At 31.9% G+C, this 18686-nt stretch overlaps 1 protein-coding gene across 1 annotated transcript in view; it reads left to right on the top strand.

The window, feature by feature from the left end:
* LOC108917322 (NACHT and WD repeat domain-containing protein 2) overlaps positions 1-18686 on the top strand; it is a 78454-nt gene that overhangs the window by 16555 nt on the left and 43213 nt on the right. Inside the window, exon 3 of the mRNA XM_018723870.1 lies at positions 4191-4388. Coding sequence (XP_018579386.1) covers positions 4191-4388 — 198 coding nt within the window. The remainder of the gene's footprint in view (positions 1-4190; positions 4389-18686) is intronic.

The raw sequence follows: 18686 nt of genomic DNA, 5'->3' as shown, positions 1-18686 counted from the left end.
AAAAATGAATGGGATTTCAAATATGTAAAAATATACAGGGTGTTCCATTTAAATTAACAAAGTTAACATCCGCGGCCATTTTGTATGAACTTCATTTGTTTTTCTACTATCATTTTCAAAATATAGTGAATCACCCTGTACATTAAAAAAATAAGAATCATCAAAGTAAACTAAAGCCTTAAAAACATAAAACTTAATAGTTATTTGTCGAGAAACGAGTTGAACGCATGAACGAAACGAATTCCAGTCAAGAACTTAAGACGCGCGTGATTTTTAAATTTCTCGATTTCTCGACACTTTTTTCTCGTCTCGAGTAAGGTCAGATTTCCCGGGAATTCTCGCTTCGAGAAGTCTCGACCAGAAACCCTATACTAAACTGATCTATGTAGGTTTCTCGCAATGATCTGACAAGGCTCTAGCTGACACAAATGTATATCAAATGATCAGACACAAATGAGTCGAGATTGTTTAGAAACTAGTTTTAGATGATAAAGAACTTCCTAAAAGAATGTCAACACTGAAATTAGTCAACAGTATTTTCAAAATTGAAATTATTTTATAAATAAAGAAGTAAACCTAATTTTTGCATTTATTTTTGCATGTTCAAAGTTATTTAAGAATTTTTGTTGCCGATTGTTTACTACTCAAAAAAAATGTCAAGACTGAAATTAGTCAAAAGTATTTTCAAAATTGAAATTATTTTATAAATAAAGAAGTAAACCTAATTTTTGCATTTATTTTTGCATTTTCAGTTATTTAAGAATGTTTGTTGCCAATTGTTTCAAAAACGTGAATTTGTTTTTAATGGATATTTGTACTGACAATTATTGTATTACATTATATTTTAGCCGGTAGGGTTTAGTTCAATAGTAATTATAGGAGTAATTTAGTACCTAATAACAGTACCTAGAAATATAATGTGTGTAATAAAGGCCTTACTGTTTAATTTGGTATATGTGATTAAAAATACAAATGTCTCATTTGAAAATAAAAAATTTTGGTAAAAATTAATTGATAACGTTGATAATGGTAAAAATTATTGTACTAGTCTGTTTGTGTACCATTTTCAGTATTACCCGGTAAAATAGTATTATTAATCTGAAAAGGGATTTCATTTCATTTCATTTATTTTCATTGGATGTTTTGGAGTTGTCAGCATTATATACAGGGTGTCTCTGAAAAGGATGGACAACGCTTGACCACAGGTTCCTTGGATGAAAATAAGACTATTTAGCCTAACTTACATATATACAAAAGTGCGCGCCTACTGAGATATAGCCTTCTAAATATAGAATAGATTACCTATTTTTTTCCAATAATTTGAAAACTATTTTTCTTAGAAACTTAAAATTTGGTGCACTTATTTTTTTATACAAGGGCAAGGTAAATATAGAATTTGGAGAGAATACATATACAGGATGTTCTATTTCTAGTGCCTGTGAGCCACTGGCTATCCCGTAACTTTTTTGTGTGTATGCCAATGACGACAGAATTTATATTTTTTAAAATAAGCACTATTTTATAAGATTTTTTTGCTCTTACAAAATTTCGGTATCGTTTATGGATTTCGAGTAAAATTCGCATTTCGCATATAAATTCTGTCGTCATTGGCGTACATACAAAAAGTTACGGGATAGCCAATGGCACACAGGCACTAGAAAGAGAACATCCTGTATATGTATTCTCTCCAAATTCTATATTTACCTTGCCCTTATATAAAAAAATATGTGTACCAAATTTGAAGTTTCTAAGAAAAACAGTTTTCAAATTATTTGAAAAAAACTAGGTTATCTGTTATATTTAGGGACACCCTGTAGAAAATGATTTCATTATATTTTCAAAGAAATATACGACAAACTGTCACTTTACCACTTTCTTGCTATGTTCAGAATTGCCTTAGCCTTAACTGGCAAAATTGTTAGCTGCCCTTGTTATTCTCAGGCTAGGCTCTGTGGGGGGGCGGAGCAGCTATTAGAAACCCTAAGCCTACTCTAATGTTCATTTCGGTTCTTGTTGCTAGCTGTAAAGCGGAACTGCTCCTCAGAAATGGTAGTCCTCTGAAACGTCCCGTACTGGCTTAGTCACATCTAATGTTTCCAAACATTTCGTTGTTCTTAATAGTGCAGCATCTTCAGTCATGCCACTCAGTCGCGGCGAAGCTTTTGTAGAGTCATCACTGAAGATGCAGGCAGTGAAGAACGGCGAAACATTTGAAAGCATTAGATGGGACCAGTCACAGAGGCCACTTTGGAGACGATCTCCATGGTCTGAGAAGCGGTTGCGTCCTTAACAACTTTAAAGCCAACAACAAAAACCGAAACAAACATCAGTGCGAACTCAAAGGTTTTGATTGCAGGTCTTCCCACACACAGCTTGCCAAGATTCCTAGCTAAGGTTAGGAAAATGCAATGTAAGTCTGTAATTGACAGCGAGCATATACATGGGCCACAACGTTAACATCTCGAAAAACCACTTTAAGTAGTGATTTATGTTTCCTTATAGATTTATCTTGAGCAAATGCCAAATGAATTAAATATTCAAATGAAAATAAGTATATAATCTTTGATGCTCGTTCTATTACGGTAACATCATTGATTAAATCTTAAAAAATGTGACAATAATAAATGTGACAGCATATAAATCTGAAAATTATGCTTAAATTACAAACACGGGATAAATTATTATTGAGTAAAAAAAAATAATTTTGTTAGTTATTTGCATTTTAAAAAATGTTCGAAATCTTTGTAAACCAAATTGTCTTCAAGTTATTTCTATGGGCCGTAAGATTTTTTAAAGAAGTAACATGAAACAATTTATTTATCACTTTCGAAAAAAAAATAAAAAAGATGTAGACTTCATATTCTAGCTTTTTATGTTTTTTTACAAAAACTAATTAGTAGCATATTTCCTACACTATTTCAAAAAAAAACTTATTGTGTCTTTTGAATTTTTTAAATAGTTCACTATTAAAAGTCGATACTACCCTTTTATTACTTTTTCTTCAGTACCTGGAAAAAAATTATATGGGCCAAAATTTTTAGGAAATGTTCTTTAAGAGACATGTCCAGAGTATGAGTGAAATAAATCCCTATGATCAGTGTCGAACGGGCAACAGATACAAAAGTTTTACTGCACAACAAAAAAAAGGGGGGGCTAGACCACTGTATCCGATAGTATTTGGACTAGCTAAATTCATGGTTTCCTATAACCCTATAACCTCATAACCCTGTTACCCTTTAACCCCACAACATAATATTTGAAGAATTTTGATCGTAAAAACTCATTAAAATTGTTTGTATAGTCAAGGAAGATCTGTTACTTTTTTCTCAATGTAGATACAAAGAAAAATTGCCCAGTGATTTCGTCACACAAATCTGTATATGCAAGATCATGGGTTTAAAGGAGCTTGCATACCCCTGGTTAAAGGATTACGGAGTTATACCAGAACTACAGACCCAATTCCGCAGAGTTTCTTGGTTATAGGTCTTCACACACCCAGAGTTATGGAGGCTTATGAAGTTATGGCGTTTACGAAGTTACGATAAATACAGTCATGTAGTTTCGGATCCTTGATATCCATGTCCCCACAGATTTGCGTGGTTGTACATCTTCCCACACAATAAGGTTACGGGATTATGGGGTTAGGGAAGCCTGCCAACCCATAATTATGTAGTTTCGGATCCCTAATGTATGAAATCCATTTTCCTACAATAATTCTACATTCTCGCACATCTCGTGTTATAAGTCGTATGGAGTTATGGGATTACTAGGCTATGAATATATGAGGTTATGGAGTTATGGTGCAATGGTTTTCCAGTCAGTGACTACTCAAGTTACTTTGAAATCTCGAAAACCCCTTTCCAGAGAAGTGTCTTGATGTTAGGGTCAAAACATACACTGATCTAGTAATTCTTACTTTAGATTCTTCTACCTCCTACGCCATTGGTTAGTTTCTATTAAAATTTTACATGCAGGTAACCTCTAAGTAGGAGCTGGAAGGATTAAAAAACCCTTACAAATCGTTTTAAGAAAATATATTTGGCTTATTTTTTTCTTATATTGACAGAAGGAAATATTTTGAGTATGCCGCAATATAGTTTCAACGCCCTGTAAAATTCGCAAAATTTTAGATTTTTGAAATGTTTAGAATTTCTCTGAACAAAATAAGTTTTATATATTTTTTTTTGTAGATTCGATGTCGCTAAGTTCACCACCTGGATATCAGAGTCCGAAGGAATTTGACAAATTTTTCGGAGGAAATGTTCCTAAGGAAGTCACAAGCCTTTCTGAGCACTTGCAAAATTTTATCATGGGAAGAGTTGCCCAAGCTAAGACTGCTATTAGAAGTAGAAAAATTGTGATTTATGTATGTGCTGCAGATTCACAGGGTGAGTTTATATCCTTTTTATCTCTTTTCCGTTTCAGTACCAGCACGGATTTACTGATAAGTTCTTGTCAATTATGTTATTTATTATTTAATTACATTTAGGTTTAAAAAATTAAAAAAGCAACCGAAGATTCTTGAAGTAAAAATAATTAAAATTCAAATCGATTTATTTTAGTCTAAAAATACTTGAAATGGTTTTTCATATCTTCAAATTTGATACATGTTTTAAGGATGAAGAAAGTAATGAAAATCATCTTGAAACATCTCATCCATTGCATCAATTGCAGCGTACGGAGGGACATATAAACCTCTCTTTTTGAAAATACCTTTTCAGTGAATAGATTTATTAAATAAAACGATATGAGTTTCTGATTGCCTTACGGTTCCAGACAAAAAATTTCTACTGAAATAGCTATATTTCGAGGAAAAAATATTTGACTTACGGTCAACACACCCATGCCCCAAAATAAAATTTTTAAAATGTGCGCAAGGTGGTTAAAACAACTACAATGTGATTACACAGACCTTGTTCTTAAGGTGGTTACTTGGAATTTCAGTCAAAAAACCCTGTTCCGCATGTACCATCATAAGAGTAAGCAAAATTAAGTCAAGAACGGCTAAGAAATGAAATTTACTATAATCCCTTCTTACTTTTGAAAATATGAAGTTAATTTTTATTTTAAGAAATATCATATACTTACAAAAAATCAACATGGATTTCGTGTAGGTATGTCTACCACAACCGCTATGCTCTCTTTATATGATAATATATTGATGGCTCTGGAAGAGTGTCCAGTTGGGTTTTTTTGCAACGTCAGTAGGACATTCGACTGTGTAAACCATGCACTGTTATTATCTAAATTACAAAATATGGGTATTCGCGGATTAGCACTAATTTGGATCTGGACTTTTCTTGAGGAGAGGAAAAAATCAGTTATAATAATCAGAATAATGCTTATGTAACATATAAGTCAGAGTATGCCGCTGTTAAGATGGGAGTCCCACAGGGATCAATTTTGGGTCCTGTGTTATTTTTATTATATGTAAACTATATTGACACTATTTCAACCAATGCTCACTTTACTATGTATGCCGATGATACATCTTTGGTTTTGTTTAATAAGTCGGATCAAATATTAATGCAATATTATCATATTTTATTAGATAATTTGAATAAATTGTTTTCCCAGAATTTATGTTGCTAAAACTCAAGTACTCCGTTTTCATACGAGTCGTGCTATTAATTGTAAAAACTTAAGCTTTGATATTAATGATTTTTCGTTGACTAGTAGTGATAATACTTACGTAAAATTTCTGGGCTTACACCTGTATTTAGACGAAAACCTCAATTGGAAATATCACTGTCAAAGTCTAATATCTAAATTGTCATCTGTTACCTATTTGTTTAGAAATATCAGAACAGTTCCTCATATAGAACATCTTCTTTGTCTGTATTACGCCCAGGTTGAGTCTCGACTTAGGTATGGTGTCTGTTTTTGGGGTAATTCGGTATTAGCCTCAAATGTGTTGATTGCACCGAAGCGAGTTTTAAGGGGTATCACAGGCATTTTAAGTACTCAGTCATGCAAAGGTATATTTAAACAATATAAGGTCCTTACCTTCTTATTCTTATTCTTATTCTTATTCTTATTCTTATTCTTATTCTTATTCTTATTCTTATTCTTATTCTTATTCTTATTCTTATTCTTATTCTNTCTTATTAGTCTTATTAGTCTTATTAGTCTTATTAGTCTTATTAGTCTTATTAGTCTTATTAGTCTTATTAGTCTTATTAGTCTTATTAGTCTTATTAGTCTTATTAGTCTTATTAGTCTTATTAGTCTTATTAGTCTTATTAGTCTTATTAGTCTTATTAGTCTTATTAGTCTTATTAGTCTTATTAGTCTTATTAGTCTTATTAGTCTTATTAGTCTTATTAGTCTTATTAGTCTTATTAGTCTTATTAGTCTTATTAGTCTTATTAGTCTTATTAGTCTTATTAGTCTTATTAGTCTTATTAGTCTTATTAGTCTTATTAGTCTTATTAGTCTTATTAGTCTTATTAGTCTTATTAGTCTTATTAGTCTTATTAGTCTTATTAGTCTTATTAGTCTTATTAGTCTTATTAGTCTTATTAGTCTTATTAGTCTTATTAGTCTTATTAGTCTTATTAGTCTTATTAGTCTTATTAGTCTTATTAGTCTTATTAGTCTTATTAGTCTTATTAGTCTTATTAGTCTTATTAGTCTTATTAGTCTTATTAGTCTTATTAGTCTTATTAGTCTTATTAGTCTTATTAGTCTTATTAGTCTTATTAGTCTTATTAGTCTTATTAGTCTTATTAGTCTTATTAGTCTTATTAGTCTTATTAGTCTTATTAGTCTTATTAGTCTTATTAGTCTTATTAGTCTTATTAGTCTTATTAGTCTTATTAGTCTTATTAGTCTTATTAGTCTTATTAGTCTTATTAGTCTTATTAGTCTTATTAGTCTTATTAGTCTTATTAGTCTTATTAGTCTTATTAGTCTTATTAGTCTTATTAGTCTTATTAGTCTTATTAGTCTTATTAGTCTTATTAGTCTTATTAGTCTTATTAGTCTTATTAGTCTTATTAGTCTTATTAGTCTTATTAGTCTTATTAGTCTTATTAGTCTTATTAGTCTTATTAGTCTTATTAGTCTTATTAGTCTTATTAGTCTTATTAGTCTTATTAGTCTTATTAGTCTTATTAGTCTTATTAGTCTTATTAGTCTTATTAGTCTTATTAGTCTTATTAGTCTTATTAGTCTTATTAGTCTTATTAGTCTTATTAGTCTTATTAGTCTTATTAGTCTTATTAGTCTTATTAGTCTTATTAGTCTTATTAGTCTTATTAGTCTTATTAGTCTTATTAGTCTTATTAGTCTTATTAGTCTTATTAGTCTTATTAGTCTTATTAGTCTTATTAGTCTTATTAGTCTTATTAGTCTTATTAGTCTTATTAGTCTTATTAGTCTTATTAGTCTTATTAGTCTTATTAGTCTTATTAGTCTTATTAGTCTTATTAGTCTTATTAGTCTTATTAGTCTTATTAGTCTTATTAGTCTTATTAGTCTTATTAGTCTTATTAGTCTTATTAGTCTTATTAGTCTTATTAGTCTTATTAGTCTTATTAGTCTTATTAGTCTTATTAGTCTTATTAGTCTTATTAGTCTTATTAGTCTTATTAGTCTTATTAGTCTTATTAGTCTTATTAGTCTTATTAGTCTTATTAGTCTTATTAGTCTTATTAGTCTTATTAGTCTTATTAGTCTTATTAGTCTTATTAGTCTTATTAGTCTTATTAGTCTTATTAGTCTTATTAGTCTTATTAGTCTTATTAGTCTTATTAGTCTTATTAGTCTTATTAGTCTTATTAGTCTTATTAGTCTTCATATTCTTCTTATTCTTCTTATTCTTCTTATTCTTCTTATTCTTCTTCTTATTCTTCTTCTTCTGCATAAATTCATAACAATGTATAAAGAGACTAAAAAACATACATGACTGCGCTTGCGGCATAGACTAAAATGGACTGGCTGACTATCAATATGGAGTAACAGATTGTTACGAAACAGTTTTTTCTTTTCACGTCTGTGCATACGTCATACTGAATTAAACCTACCAAGATCCATCATAGAATAACGGAGATATGCAAATGAATGGATACACTGATCTGATATGTTATTATATTTTGTTGTAATAACTTAAATGCATGATTTTACCACTACAGTAAAATTGTTATTTTTTTAATGTTTGAATCACTCTAAAATTTACAAATTTACAAAATGACAGGGTTTGTGACGTTATGATGTAATAAACTGAAAACAATTATTAGGGCAGATATTATTCTTCAATGTTGAGAGAGTGTATATTATGAACACTTAACAGGAGTTTTTGCTCGTAACCCCTTACTGGATATTTTCCGTGAGCTTTCAAATGCAAATATTTAATAAATTTTCACTGACCAGATTCCAAACAGATATAATGTATATTATATAATGGACAGAACGTAATAGAGCAACATTCTAACCAGACGAGTGCTTAATATAAGTCCTTCATGCTTTTTCATTTGAAAATGATTTACAGTTTCCTATTATAAGACTTAGTGTTTTTAACGTTCTAAAAAGTGAACTCACAATGGTAAAACTGAATTAAACCAAAGTCCTATATCCCTAATAATTTCGTGTCTTATCAAAACTGCGGGAGTCATCTTCGTGCTACTAATGCCAATAATTCACCTTGGGGTTAACTTGTTCTTAAATTTTTTTATAGACACCTTCCTGTCTGTTGGGTGAATTTAATTTAAATATGTGACACGTGTTTAGTTTTTAGATGCTTCTCACGATTTTAATTTTTCGTTTTAAATCAATTTTGATCTTTTAAAATACTTGCTTAGGCGTTTTGTCCATTTTGTTAATATTTTTATAAAAGTCATTGTTCTTCTTGGAAAATTTAAAAAATTTATAATAGGTCTACGATGAATTATACTTTTATCGTTATTGGTGTAGTTCTTGAAGACTCGTATATTCCTAGTCTCCCAAAGGGTGTACAAATATAAACAATTTCCAACAGTTATCAAAATTAATATTCCATTTTTGATATTTTAAACTTCTAAAGTTTTCAGGTGGGGATAAAGTTGGAAACTATGTGGACATGAGTAGTATTTAATAATATTTCATACTACACACTTGAAATTATAAATTAAACAAAAAAGGATTGCATTATTAATGAAACAGTTTGTGTGTGTTGTATACGCAGTTCAATATTTATCAGTACCTATACAGGATCAAAGAAGAAAGAGTAATTTATGTATTTTTATTCTATAGTTTGGAAACTTGTAGAAATGATTAAATGAAATTTTATAGATATGCTATTTTGTTGCCAATAAAGTGGGTTGATAATAATCATTCTAAAATTTAATTTCAATATAGATCAGAATTGATGCTCCAGATCCTTAATTGTATGTACTTGCAGCTCTCTTAAACAGAATTTTCAGACTAGTGTTTATTAGAAAGTTTTTTCTTATTTTTGAATATATAAGAAACTAGTGAAGAAATTTGGTAATTTAATGGGGCACTAGATTTTGTTACTCCTATATTTTCGTGGGGATCAATGACAAATATTTTAATTTCTTCTGTATTTTTTGGGTATTTTTCCACCTGCAAAAAACTTTAAACGTCAAAACCATCAGTCAGGGATTATAACATCACTTGCAGTTTGAAAAGTTTTCGTCTTCTAAACTTATTCTGACTTTTCGTTTTAGTTACGTTTAATAATTTAAATTTGTTCGCTTTTGTCTATTTCCATAGTTAGAGATATTATATGATGTTTATTCTATTATTACTTTTCATCTTTTAGAATTTGATAGAATAATTTAAAACACATCTTTCACAATTCAACAAAACAATCGCCGTCGCTTTTAATTTTTTTTTAACGGTATTACTTTCCTTTTCCAAAATTCTAGCTGAACCCCGTTGAATTATATGAACATTTTCCCAAACATGATCACAAATTTTTGATTTCTCAAATTCTCATTTTTGTACATTTCCGATAAAAGAGAATTTGAACTGCTAGTTAGTTTTAGTGTATTTCATTACAGAACTAACAACTGTTTCAATATACGAGTAAAATAAGAGATACCTATTTTATGTAGGTATACAATTTGTACAGTAGTTACAGGCTGTTACAAATTCGTTTCTCACTACAGAGATCTCGAAAACAGTAAGCTATACGAATTACCTTAAATGGGGGCAAAGTTGCATAATCAGAGGAGAAAGCCTCTAAAAAGTCAAGGCTAACATGTTTAGTTTTCGAAATATTTGAAAGAAAACGACATTTTGGAAATCCGATTTTGTTTCATTTCAACCTTGTTTGAGGTGATATTAAAAAACACTTTCTCATGGCAACTTTTTGCCCTCTATCGAATGGCATAATTAATTTTATATGTAACGTTTCGTCTTTCCAGAACCATCATCAACTTCATTTTTTTAAATACGGCCCTGGAAATTTTATTACATTTTTTGCAAGCATTCATGACCATCAATACTGTACTGCCTCAGCCCAAACCAGATTCAGACGGTTTGTCTCGAAAAGTTCATCTTCAATGTATTGTAATCCGTGGTAGTAATAATTTAAATAACTATATGGATTTGAGAGGGGTCCATCGCCACTTAAGTGTACGATAATTCATAAACATAGAAATCTAAATAAAAATTTAGATAAATTTGGAACGAATACACTCAAGATGAATTTTTCGAGGCAAAACATCATTGCAAAAAATATAATAAAATTTCCAGGAACGTATTTAAAAAAATGAAGTTGATGATGGAAAAACAAAACGTTACATATAAAAATTGATTATAATTCAGTAGAGGGCAAAAAGTTGTCATGAGAAAGAGTTATTCTTTTTTGGATATCACCTCAAACAAGGCTGAAATGAAACAAAATCGGATTTGCAAAATTTCAGTTTTTTCAAATATTTCAAAAACTAAACATGTTAGCCTTGATTTTTTAGAAGCATAATGTTAGTCCCCTGATAACGCAACTTTGACCCCATTTAAGCTAGGTAGTTCGTATCTCTTACCGTTTCGTGGTGAGAAGCGAATTTGTAACAGCCTATATAGAAATCGTAGGACAAAAATTATTCGTTATTTTTTCCTTTAATAAAAAATTATCTACTAATTCTACATAAAATAGAAAAATACTACTGTTAAATACAGTATTAATTAAAATTACTCTACACTAATAAAAAATTACCAGTATAAAACGAAGTTTAGATTCGCATGGCATTCGTAAACTTTTGAATAAACGGGTTTGATATAAATTATTTTTTCCTCTTAATATTTTTGTTAAAATGATTTATTATTACTGCACCTATAAAGTAACTAACACGTTTATTAAATTTTGTATTCCTTTGTAATACTAAAATCGCCTATCTGGGAAACGATATGTTTATCACTTTTTTTACACTGTAAAATATACCTACATATAATATTACAATTCTAGGAAAAATTTTATTAACAGCTTTTTTTAATTTCATTAGAAAATAGGAAAGATGATTTTAAACCGTTTTCCATGAGTGTGGGTACAAAATGTTAAATAAAAAAGTTACAGGATTATAATTTTTTTAAATAATTCCATAATAGCTGATAATTCTGATAATATTTTAATGAAGCTAGGCATAGGTCTTTACACTCTAGAATGGTTTTCCTCCAATCACAGTGTACAGGTACAGTAAATAGTTAAGGGTTTTAGCTAAAAAAGTTGTTCATGGCATTTTCGATACCTATGTTCCTTTATATACAGGGTGTTCCAGAATAACGTGTACAACGGACGACCACAGATTCGTAGGCTCAAAATAGGTAGATTTGGGCTAATTCACCTGTATCCGAAATTGCTTCATTTGGCCGCTAGAAGGCCTCAAAGTTCGTGACATTTTTTTGAATTTTGTAAATAACTTGAATATGCATTAATCGATTTTGATTATTTTTGGAGTGTGCACTTTTGCTTTCAGTCTACAAATTTTGGTGTTATACAGAGTGTTTTTTAAAACTTGCAACTCCTACAAAATTGATGTATGGTGATAATATCCATTCATAACTTTTCCTCTTTCGGACAATAATGACAATTGTTTTTTATTTGATAGGTGATACCATTTGGAAGTTTTTTGGGCCTCAGAATTTTGTTTATTGAACGGTTTGGGTTAAATGGGTGGTTAAATATCTATATTATCTTGCCATCCATATTACAATATTTAACAAAGTGCTAGTAGGCTCTGATTTTGTAGGTTGACTGTAATTTCATTTTGATCTTTAAGTCATTGTACCTGCCAATTCTTAATGAGTGTTTACTACGATAAGATATGTACTTCATTTTTCGATATGGATACACAACACACATACGACCAATTAGAGTTACCCATTTACAACGTGCCTAATTTTATTGAAATAATTCGTAAAACAATCAAATACAACAAAAATTGCTGGAGACAAAAGTAACAAAGTTGATGTTATTAAATTTAGTACAACTTATAAAAACTGTTCAAAATTACCACGGTTGTTTCTACAGGCGAAGAAAGTTAAATGACACCCTTTGCAGTTCTTAAGGGTTATTTTTTAAAACATTTATGGCATTTTGGATATGCCTCCACAACTCTTCTTCAGTGTTAGATGTGCAAGCCTGTACTGTTGTTTTCAGTGCCGCAAAGATAATAGTCCCAAGGTGTAAATCTGGTGAACGTACAGGTCAGTTAACAGGAACATTATCCTTTCTTCCGATCCATCGACGAGGGAATCTTTGGTTCAGATACTGCTGGACAGTTACAGTGAAATGTGGTGGAACGCCATCATGCATAAACCATTCCAACCAAACCAACCAAAATTCCCGATTCAGTCTATTGTGTAGAAGAACAGGGCCAATAATAATGATATCGATGATCCCAAACCAAAAATTAATGCGAAATTCATGCTGATAATGTTTCACTTTGACAGCATGTGGAGAATACACACATGTTCATTGTAAATATTTATTATTCCGCTTCTAGTAAAATAGATTTGACAGGTACAATGATTTAAAGATCAAAAATTACATTCAACTTACAAAATAAGAGCCTACTAACACTTTGTATTGTAATGTGGGTGTTAAAATAATGTAGACATTTAAAAAATATTTTTTGTACCAAACCGCTCATTTAATCAAAATTCTACAAGAGCCCCAAAAACTTCCAAATAGTTCCTATAAAAAAAAAACTAGGAAAAAGTTATGAAGGGATATTATCACCATACATCAATTTTGTAGGAGATGTAAGTTAAAAAAAAACACTGTATAACACCATAATTTGTAGATTAAAAGCAAAAGTCCACGCCCCAAAAATAATCAAAATCAAAGAATACGTATTCGAGTTATTTACAAAATTCAAAAAATTTTCACGAACTTTGATGTCATCTAACGGCTAAACGAAGCGATTTCGGATATAGATAAATTGGCCTAAATGTGCTGCTTATTTTGAGTCCACGAATCTGTGGTCTTCCGTTGTACACGTTATTCTGGGACACCCTGTATAGTACTACATTTTACATAGTCCACATTTTAAAATAACATGTTTTCGAGAAAATCGACAATAAACATTTTTATACACTTCAAAGATACATATTCTGAAAATACCATGGATTGCAATCAAAACTGATATCTTATACCAATTATGGTAAAGTAAGAAAAAGTTAGTGGACACACTGGTAATGAAATCCTGTAACAAAATATATTAGGTCTACTGGATCTTGGGAGCTAAAGAAAAAGAATGGGTATGTAGGAAATAATAGGTTTTAGCATAAATATTCTTATAGTTTTGTTATTTTAACTGCTATAATGTATCAGTAACATTTGAAAGCTATCCACAACACTATTGACTTGCCTACATGATTGAAGAGTATGTTTTTTTATTGTAAATTTTCTAAAAACACGGCATATTACCTAAATCGAATAAAAATATGTTGTCTTTTAAACAGCGTATGAAGAAATAAAATATTTCTCCAGAAAATGACTGTAATTGATAATTTAAAGACCTGTGCCAAGTTTCATTTTCATCTAATCAGCAATTTAGGAGTTATTTTAAAAAATTTATTTGGCAGTATGATTTTATCACCCTGTAACTTTTTTACTAATCGTTTTCAGACCCATATAGGAAACATTTGCTTCAAAATGATACTCTCAGTCTCTTGTTTAGTAGCATATTTTGGAAGCACCCTTTGTAACAAAGAAAAGTTTTAACAGTCGAAACTATTAACACAACATATTATTCATCCATCGCACATAAAAATTTCATTTATTATAATGTGATTTAAATGTGTACTGATTGCAAAGAAAATGAACATGCTTTACAGTTTTATGAACCTATTTCAAAATATTGTTCATAATTATTTAAATTTACATTTTGTATGTGTTTTATCGCTAGTAAAGTAATAACTAATGATTTTTACAGTTTCGAAAACTATTTTTGTAGCAAATTGGAAAGGTGTATCTTGACTATAAAATTGTCAGGTTGAAATTTGTTTATAAATTTTGACCATCTGTTTTATTTATGAGCACTTCCTGGCACCAAACCGCTTTGGCACCTGAATCCCATACATTATATTTCTAATTTATCCTATAGCAAATCCCAGATGAATTAGGAAACAAACATAAAAATAAAATTATATTTATATTTATTCGATCCTCGTGCAGAACTAAATCACATAAAGTTCTACTGACAATATTGACTTTCTTGTAGCATAAGATTTTGCAAATATATCTTAGCTTCGAAAGTAGTGGTGTGGTGATTATAAATAAATACACTGTACAAAATAAACAGGGTAATAGATCACTATGTCTCCATATTTTATGTATTACAACAAACTATTTACTTATGTTTAATTTTTTTTACTATAAAAACGTTTTCAACGTTAATTATAATCAACCATCAAGTAGGCAGTGTTGTGCAAAGATATTTAAATGTTTGATAGCAGATGAAATATTTTCTAGGTATCCTAAACTTTTCTAGGTATCCTAAACTACAAAAAAAAATAAGCTTTCCAATTTTTATGTTGAGTAATGGTATAGTAATATATTTATCAATATAAATCAAATTAGTAACTCTGAACTGAAGAAGGGGTCGATATATCATTCGAAATGACAAGAAATTGTTCAACCATTCGCAACTGCCTTGGAAGCCTGCAAACCAAATAAGTACTCATTTATCAATAACACAATTCCACAAAAAAGCGGGATATCTGAAAGACAAGACTATGGTATCTATATGTTTTTAGGCTCACTAAGTCCGAATCTGGTGTTCGTTTAACCCAATCAGGTCTGAGTTAAGGTCAGTTCAAGGTCATATATATAAGTTCAACTGCCAACAAGTAAATATCTATACGTCTTGGGGATTGCTGAATCCGAATTCGGTGTCCGTTTCACCCGATAGGGTCTAGGTTAAGGTCAGTTCAAGGTCAAATGAAGAAAATCAAATGCCAACAAAGTAAACCTACATATTTGTTTTTGGGATCGCTGAATCCGAATCCGGTATCCGTTTGACCTGATCAGGTCAAAGTTAAAGTCATTTCAAGGTTAAATGTAGAGAATCAATTGCCAACAAAGTAAGTCTACGTATCTATACATTTTTGGGGTCGCTGAATCCGAATCCAGCATCCGTGTAATCCGATCAGGTCTGCTAAATACTCTCAAGTTCTAAACTCAAAACTCAGCAGTTAATTGCTTTTACATGACAAATTTCTAGTATCAATAAACCTAATTAAGTAAGCTTTAAACCAATGTGTCAGTTAATGTTTCACGTAAGATAGGAGATTTTTTGCATTGATGAATCACATGAAATCACTATATCTTGTCTTTCAGATCTCCCACTTTTTTTTTGTAGGGCTGTGTAATCATTATCAACATAAAAGAAGATATTTTATTGTGAATTTTGCCGAAATATGCTTTTAGTGTAATTTTTATATAAAATTCATTTTTCTGAATTTATTTTATACTAAGATTGGGTATTCAAATTAAAAAAAAATGTATTTCACAAAATTTAGTACTTACAAAATCTTACTAGTCATTGTACATTTCGGTTGCCAGTACCGTAGATAAAGGAAAGGATCAGCCAACTTCGTGAAGCATAACTTCTACGTCTATGACTTGTTTTGAAATATTCATGTATACTTGATTAAAGTGACGCTTTTATGAAATTTGCTACAGGAACTACATGTTTCAACGCTACATAAAACACTAAATGTGACATAATCTAATATTGTTATTACCACTAATAAATAAAAGGAAAACAACAGTAATCTTTGGAATTAGCGCTAGTGGACTGCAAACCTAACCTTATCCTTTCTCTGAAAGAAGACTCTGAAAGAAGAGATTTCACTTTTTCGTGAAATCTGAAAATTTCTAATTTTATTTGTAACTTATGCATAAATTTCAAAATTTTATATTACTTTTTTATTTATTTATGTTTGTTAACATATTTAACTTTTCTATTCGCTATATAGAGCCTGTGTAGGAATGTGCAGAATGTGATAATTAACTTTAGTAAGTTCCGAGTGAACAGCCTTGATGCATGCAGCGCAGTAGTGATGAGTAAGCAAAAGCGAAGTTGCAGCTCCCACAACTTGTCAATTATATGACAAACCTTTATGCCTTTATTAAAGCAACTAATAAGAATTCTTCAGCGCCGCTAACATCGCTAACTACTGTCGCTATTTCAGCCCCTCTGATGAATAAAGACCCTGAACGAAACAGGAAATGAGTATCATACATACTTCCTCCAATAGGATATACTATTAATAGTAGTAATCCGAGGAATTCCCAGCAGAGTTCCTCTGAAAGAGGTCGAAGAATACCTAGAAAGCCTTGGCTTTGCCTCCGGATGACCAGCTACTGGATGAAGCAAGGGATGCCGCTAGTCCTGGTACAGGTACACCAGGTCCAGGTAACTTTGTTACTTGTCCAAACTTGCTTAATCCGTGTAGAGCCAAGAGAACACCCCATATCGCCGCGCAATGCCACCGATGTCAGAGGCCAAGTACGCGAAGCGTGGAGAAAGCCATCACTCCACAGAGTGCAAGAAAGCGTGCGAATCTCCGGTGGACCATATCCAGCTACAGGGGGATGCCCCAGTGTCCCCAAACAGACCGGATAAAAAACTAATGCAACAAAACAGTCGGAAATACTAAGCAAAGGCTAAACCCTCCGAAGTTGACCGCAGAGAGAAACCGTGCTAACGCCGCGAGGTAAAGACCTGCTCTCGCTGTTGCGCCCACGGGAGGCAAAAGAAAGCAGTAGCCAACAAGGAGCACAGAGGTGTAGTCAGTATAATGGCACAGACACAAGATATGTATTCCACAATGTCGGCATCCTTTAGTAAAATAACATGTCAACGGATTCCGGAGTATGAAGAACCAACTTGCTGAACTCTTGCCCTATTTAAACGCAAGATTACCTATTTAGACGCAAGTCTCTAGGATGTTCGGACACCACGTGTTCTAAAATGACCTAGCCCTACTCATAAAACGAGGTATCGATCACCATCTGCTTCAGCTACGACGCAATACGAAGGAGTAACCAACCACTCTCCCATTCTCCTAACCTTAAGAGACGAACGACGCGGTGAGGAAACCATCACCAAAGAGCGGACAAACTGAGAGCGATTCTGCGCAGAAAAACGAGATACCACCTATGTTGCTGGAACTAACCAGGGAACGACGTGCAGCTAAACAAGCTGCGACCCACCACCTGAATAAAAAGACTCGGCACCAACTAAATCTAAGGGTGAAAGCACTGGACGAACATTATCAGTCTACGTGAGAAACCCTGCTACGTCTCAACGTCAAGGTTCCCGGATGTAACTATATTGGAAAGCTCCACAACAAAAGAGTGATAGCGCTGCTCAACATCGTTAACGCCATCCTGTTTGCTTATCGACCCATCAAGGTCGGCCTCCCACAAGGCGCTGTGCTGTCACCGCACTGTTCAATATTTTCACCTCTGACCTGCTTAGGATGGTATGCACGTCCATGTGCTTCTGCGCTAATAACACCGCCATCGCCTGCCATTCGCTGATCTCCAGGAGACTGGAGGACTGGTGCAACAGATGAAATGTGGCAATCAACTCCGAGAAAAGCACAGACGCTTTCTTTTCCGTAGGTAGTCCTCAATGCATGGAAGTCACACATTGAGCAAGACCAAGATTGTAAAAACAAAAATGCATCCGCTCAGCCGCGCCAGCGGTCGAAGTTGACGGAAGAGGAGACCATTTCTACAAGGCTACAGCGATGCCAGTAGGTAAAGTGTAATAATCCCGCTCTGCCTCACAACTGCTCCTGCCAAGGATATTGACGCTAAGTTTAATGCTGATCCCTGGTACGCCTCTTAGGGTCTTTCCCAGCTGGGCGCTGACCCTCATATAAAATGTTAGGAAGCTGTTATTTCACGTTATTGAAATATTAAATAAAAAAAATTGAACGCCCGTACCTCTAGAACGCTGCATTTCCCGTCCAAGGTCTATATAAATTAGCTCCTTATTTTTATCTGGAATATTCTTTTAAGTTTATACAGTTCCCTGTGAGATACCCTATGTACAACTTTAATTAGAATGCACTTAATAAGTCATTTAACTTCAAATTCAATTTAACTTTAAATGTATCCAAGTGTATTATTTATCAATAAATATAACATTGCATATTATCTACATAAAATATCTTTGAATTACAATTGAACTATCTTCTACAAAACTGTTTGCAATACATAT

This window comes from Anoplophora glabripennis, unplaced genomic scaffold (assembly GCF_000390285.2).
Source record: "Anoplophora glabripennis isolate ALB-LARVAE unplaced genomic scaffold, Agla_2.0 scaffold22, whole genome shotgun sequence".
In the NCBI taxonomy this organism is placed as follows: domain Eukaryota; kingdom Metazoa; phylum Arthropoda; class Insecta; order Coleoptera; family Cerambycidae; genus Anoplophora; species Anoplophora glabripennis.
Note: the sequence above shows the minus strand (reverse complement) of the source record. Positions and strands in the feature narration are given on the sequence as shown.